The sequence below is a fragment of the Emydura macquarii genome, unplaced genomic scaffold (genome assembly GCF_026122565.2).
Source record: "Emydura macquarii macquarii isolate MOO-44397 ecotype Brisbane River unplaced genomic scaffold, CSIRO-AGI_Emac_v2 contig_318, whole genome shotgun sequence".
Classification (NCBI taxonomy): Eukaryota; Metazoa; Chordata; order Testudines; family Chelidae; genus Emydura; species Emydura macquarii.
Genome location: NW_027130455.1, coordinates 14,644,981 through 14,650,980, shown reverse-complemented (window position 1 = coordinate 14,650,980; position 6,000 = coordinate 14,644,981). Strand labels below are relative to the sequence as shown.

General features: G+C 48.8%; 1 protein-coding gene across 3 annotated transcripts in view; it reads left to right on the top strand.

The window, feature by feature from the left end:
- Nucleotides 1-106: 106 nt before the first annotated feature.
- The window catches only part of ANKRD42 (ankyrin repeat domain 42), a 42,391-nt gene continuing 36,497 nt past the window's right edge, over nt 107-6,000 (top strand). For 2 of the 3 annotated variants that reach the window (XM_067567447.1, XM_067567456.1), the window contains exons 1-2: nt 107-152; nt 2,648-2,811. In XM_067567447.1, the coding sequence (XP_067423548.1) occupies nt 107-152; nt 2,648-2,811 (210 nt within the window). The remainder of the gene's footprint in view (nt 153-2,647; nt 2,812-6,000) is intronic. The other variant, XM_067567465.1, reaches the window with a different exon arrangement.

Below are 6,000 nucleotides of genomic sequence, written 5' to 3'. Positions count from 1 at the left end.
TTTCTATAGCAACCCTTCTGCAGCAGCCACCAAGGCAGACACAGAAAGGAGGAGGAGGAAGAGGGGGTGAGGAAGTCTCCTTGCTGGTTAAGCCTGGGTAACCAACATGCCTACGAACGCTGCTGCTGCTGCTGCTTCTGCCCCTCCAGCGGGTGAGCCTGGATCAGCTTCTGCCCCTTCCCAGCACATATGATGCTCCTTCAGTAAGGGCTGGAGGCAAAGGGTTAATGACTTTGGGGAGGGTAATGGGGAGTGGAGAGGAAGGTTATACTGAATGAGCTGTCCTTCCTTCCCCACCCTGATCTGTGTAGACGGGAAGCAGTACTCCAGCAGCGGCTCACAGCACAGGGATGTCACTGCACGCTTATGCATTGGGTTTATCTTGCAAGACAAACTGTTAAAAATATGGTTATGGGTTGGCCCATGAGTGTCCTGCCTATAACACTGATGACACTGTAAAAACGGGGCTCACTGGGCTGTTTTGAGGTTCCTAATTAAAGTCTGCAAGTATCTCAGACAAAGAGGTTCTGATTGCTAGTATACGGTCTGTCCTTCTCTGCACGCTGGAATACCCCTGCAGAGTTTCAGGGTGTAGCTGGTTGAATTTTTTGTATTATTTAACAAAAATTGAAATATCAAAGTAGTTTCTCCTTCTCGGAATGAACCTATCGTTCATTTTTTAAATTTTTTTTCTGAATTTTTACCTCAAGAATGGTATTGAAATTGTCACCAAAATTGTCAGTTTTTGTTTACTGAAAACTAGGTTTTCTGTTAATGAAAAATTCTGTAACCCTTCTGATAATGGTTTCAATAAAAAAAATCAATAAAATGTGAAAAATGGGGAGGGTAGCTGGGAAATAGTACACAGGTACTGGGCATCTGGAATCCCCTTACCCTTTCAGGTTGTAGATCTCAGTCTATTTTCAGTTTTAGAGGACCACTGTCCATTCCATAGAGAATGGGGAGTGCAAACCTCTCCCACTTTACCAATTTGGTTTCCAAGTAAACTCTACAAGTGAAAATTCACGTTTGCCATCCCTTCTGTGTGGTCGTGCTGTGGAAAAGAAAATTTAATGCAAACCTTTTGCATTAACATTGTCAAAATGCCAACATGGCCTGTTCAGCACAGTGAACCAGATTCTCAGCTGATGTAAATCAGTATAGTTCCACTGAAGTCTGTTGGCTTACTGTCCTAATGATACTGATGACACTGTCTTTGAAAATAAACACAAACAAACAACCCCTCCCCAAAGCAAAAGAAAAAATCCCCCAAAACCACGAACCAAAAAATAAACCCCTCAAACTTTGAGGCATGGACCATCTTTTTGTTCCATGCTTATACAGCACCTACCACAGTGGAACTCTGGATCCACAACCGAGGCTTCTCAGTCCTACTGCAATACAAATAAATAAAAAACAATAATATGGAGTGATAGAGAGAGGAGAACACTTCTTAGGGACATTCATGTACTTACATAAATTGCTTGGTGCTTTTCCTAATAGTACTTAGCATTTATCCGCTTTAGCATCTCAAATTGCTTTACAGCATTGAGTAAGCATTATTAATCCTACTTTTCACAGGGAGATATTGAGGCACAAATAGGTTAAGGCCCACATTTTAAAACTTATGTGATCTGTAGCATTGAACCCTGTATCTGTGAGGATCCTCGTCTTCCTGTCAAACCTATGAAATAACATGATAGTGATAGTGATGATAGTTTATTTGATATGACTACTGAGGAAGATGGTTCTTTGTTGACATCTTATTAGCCATTTTGGGTTATTTTTAAACTTAGCTGTCTGAAGTTAACTATCTAAAACTATACCTGGGCACCTACCAGGCCATTTATTTAGGTTTGCAATTTTGGTCCTAAGTGACTTGCTCAAGGTCACTCAGCTAGTCTGTGGAAAAACCCAGAAGAGAACTCATGTCACCTGATTCCCACTCCAGTGCCAGATTTGCTGCTGTAAATATACTGCTTGTAAATTTATAGCCCAATCCTGCACCACTGAAGTTAATGAGAGTGTTGTCACTTACTTCAATGGGAGCAGGATGTCAGGCCATAATAACAAGATGATGGGTATCTGAGAAATGTCATAGCTATTAGTAATAGACAGCAACACAGGATAATTAATAGAGCCAGTAGCCTAGTGGATAGTGCACTGGACTGGGTTCTATTCTTGGCTCCTCTGCTGGGTTACCTTGGCATGTCTCTCTGTGTCTCAGCTTCTCCATCTGTAAAATGGGGATAATGATGCTTACCTCTTGCAAAGTGCTTGGAAATCTACTCATGACAAATACTATATAAGAGGTGCCCATTATTAATTGAACAAAGATCACTTTCTACAATAGTCATCATTCTGGTATCAACATGTAGTAAAGGATAACGTTTTAGTAGGTTTGACAGTATGATAAGGATTCTCACAGACATAGGATACAACCCTACAGTTCTTATTCTGAAAAAGTTCATATTGGCTACTGGGGATGGGTAGTTTTTTCAGAGTAAAGATCAGGTTCATTGTATTGCTGCTAAGTACCTTCAAAACTAATAAATGTTCCCATGTCAGCGTCTTCTGATTCATTCCATGTTTCATATTCCCACAATGTAATTCAAGGGATTAATGACTCTTTGTTATTCTTCAACAGCTTTCAAGAAGAAGCCAAATTACTCTAGCATACATGAGGCAGTGAAAGCTGGTGATGTAGAACAACTTGCATCAATGGTAAAAAGCGGAGCCAGTATTAATGAGGTGGATTTAGTCCATAAATTTACACCTTTGCACTGTGCAGCACACTCTGGATGCCTGGAGGTAAAACATTTTTTTAGATCTAGGACACAGCAAGGTTCAATGCTTTCCTTCTCAGCGTAGGAGAGACTGAACACAGGATTACAAGCTTGTACGGATCTGGTGGAATCAATAATCTCTTTATTTGTTGCTTAGTAAATCCATTCAGCACTAGTAAAGCCAGAACTTATCATGATGAATATACAATTTAAATATGATGCAGAAATTAATATATTATTTCTTATTCGAGTGCTTGCTCACATCCATTCCATTGTAGGTGTGTGTGCACCTTCGTGCACGGTTACTGGAACTTTTTTTCCCTTTAGCAGTACCCGTAGGGCTGGCTTCGATGTCCCCTGGAGCCCCGCACACATGCCGCGGTATATGAGGCACTGCCGGCCCTATGCCCCCTCAGTTCCTTCTTTCTGCCTGTGACGATTGCTGGAACTGCTTCGGCTTGCATCGCAAGTGCTCAGTCCCTTTTGTTCTCCCTTAATCATTCGTGGCTTGATTTAGTTAGGTAGATTAGACCTTAAGTGTTGCTAATAGTGGTAGTTAGTCGCTTAGGATAGTCCCGGCTGGGACTTTGCCAAGAGTGGGTCATGCCCTGGTCACCGGGTTTCAAACTGTGTGCCTCCTGTGGAGTGTCTGTGCCTTTCCGCTGAGTGACCTCCATGATAGTTGCCTAAAGTGCCTGGGGAAAGCTCATCGTAAAGACAAATGCAAAATTTTTAAGGCTTTCAGATCTCGGACCCAAAAAGACAGAGAGATCCGCTTGAAAGCCTTACTAATGGAGGCAGCACTCAGCCTGGCCTCCGAACCAACCCGTTCTGCTTCGGTACCAAGTGTGGCATCGGTGCAGAGCACGCCGTCAGCACGGGCTCCGCCTTGGCACTGGACTTCTTCCTCTCAGTCAAGGAAAAAGCAGCGAAAGCAGTGCACAGAGCGGGAACGCTCCCCTGCACCATCCAAGAAAGCGGGGTCGAGCATGGGGCCGCACCGAAGCCAGACAGTGGAGACTCGCTCTCCACTGCCAGAGCCTATGTCTTCAACCAGAGAACCACCCTCGACTCCTGGGAGTGGGAGGGTGTGTCTGCACCTGCCGGCGCCATCGACACCGGAGGCATTTCAGGCGGCATGGACCTTGTTGTCCTTGCCCAGGCTGCCCCTGCCCTGGCCTCCGCCCAAAGAGAAGGGGCCAGTGTCACAGGGGAAGCCCGCGTTGGGACCCCCCTGGTTGGCTCAGGCGATCCCTGGAGGGGGGAGGAAGATCTCCCAACAACTGGTCACCCCAGGTGGAGGGGTCGACACGGCACTGCTCCCCCAGAAATCACTTCAGGTCATGGTTGCTGGAGCACCCCACATTAGTGGGGCACAGAGCAAGGTCACCCGCCCAGCACGATCCCCAGCACTGGGAGAAGTTCGTTCCAGGAGGCGGCTCCTGTCTCGGTCGCTTGCAGGAGGCCACTCCTGCTCCCAGGCACCAAGGAGTTAGCTGCACCAGTGCAGCGCAGAACCCAGTTGCTAGAGGCTGATTTGGCACTGAGAGGGAAGCGGCGCTGTTAGTCATCAGTGCCCAGGTGCAACTCCGGGCGCTCCATGGTTCCCCGCGTCAGCACCGGTTGTGGCACTGGGTCTTGTTGTCATCATGATTGATTCTCCATTCTCCAGAGCGCTGGAGCTCCCACAGATCGAGTCATCGCCCCCCGCCACTTGGCACCATGCAGCAGGAGCCTCCGAGGCAGCCCCACTATGGTCGTCTGACAGTGAGTCAGTGTCCTCTCGAGAGGACAGCCACCGGGCGAGTCGTCATCACCAGCAAAAGATGCCGGAACACCCTTCAGCTCAGGCTACCCCGGGATGGCCTCAAGGGCAGTGGCCACCCCAAAGGCCGTATTAGGAACCCTGGGGGTTTCCGGTTGGGCCAGGTCCACAGTTGCTCAGGTCATCTGGGGTGCAGTCCGCACCATGGATGCTGGAGAAAGGCTATCGTTTGGCCTCCAACGACGATTCGGACCCCCAGGAAGGGACCTCTGATGGGGCCCCTTGTCAGCAGGAAGGGATGCCACCATCCACCGCACCCCTCCAGTCCTCCTCCTTTCCCCAGATGAGGCGGTCATCCAGGGACACTCGGTCAAAGAGTTAGTGGAGGCCGATGATACCCTCTTCAATGTGCTGGCAGCGGCTGCCCCAGCGAGAGTGGCCCTACCAGTCCACGATAGGGTCCTCAAAATTGTTAAGGCCCTGTGGCAAACACCTTCCTTGGTCGCCCCTACGTCGAAGGTGGCTGAGAAAAAGTATTATGTCCCAGCCAAAGGGTTCAAGTATCTGTTCACTCACCAGGCCCCGGGAACCCTGGAGGTAGACGCAGCCAACCAGCAGGACAGGCAAGATCAGCCTGGTTCCACTCCCAAGAACAAAGACAACAAAATGTTGAATTTGTTTTGGAGAAAAATTTATTCCATGGCAGTCCTGAAGTTCAGGATTGCCAACCATCAGGCCCTCCTGGGCTGATATAATTTTAATTTGTGGGACTCCCTCAGGCAGTTTGCTGAGGCCCTGCCCCAGGACCAGGCCGCAGACTTCACCACCATCCTGAATGAAAGAATCATGGTGGCTAGGGCAGCGGTCCAGAAGTCCAGTGACGCTGCTGACTTGGCAGGTAGGGCCATAGCCTCTGCTATTTCCATGAATTGGTGCTCGGGGCTGCAATCCTCAGGCCTGTCCTAGGAGATGCAGCAATCAATCCAGGACCTCCCCTTCGATGAGTCGGCCCTCTTCTTCGATCAGACCAATGCAAAGCTGCACGGTCTGAAGGACTCCAGGGCCACGCTTCGCTCCCTGGGCCTCTACATGCCCCAGGCTTCCAGGCGGCAGTCACAGCCCCAGGCACAGCAGCAACCAAGGCCTCCGCGTAGGCCCTTTCAACCCTACAGAAATAGGGGGGTTTAGAAAATGAAATCAGCCCCCCAGTTCATTCTCAGTGCCCCAGCAGGGACCCCACAGGGGGTCGGGCAATCGTAGGAGGCAGTTTTGATGGTGCACCCGAGGGTGGCGCCCCTACTTCTCCCCTGGATCTGCCCCGCCCCTTCCTAAACAGGTTAAGGCCCTTCTATGCCGAATGGGCAAACATCACGTCGGACCATTGGGTCCTTGGGATAGTCTCAGGGGGCTATGCCCTACAATTTATGTCTACCCCTCCAACAACCCCTC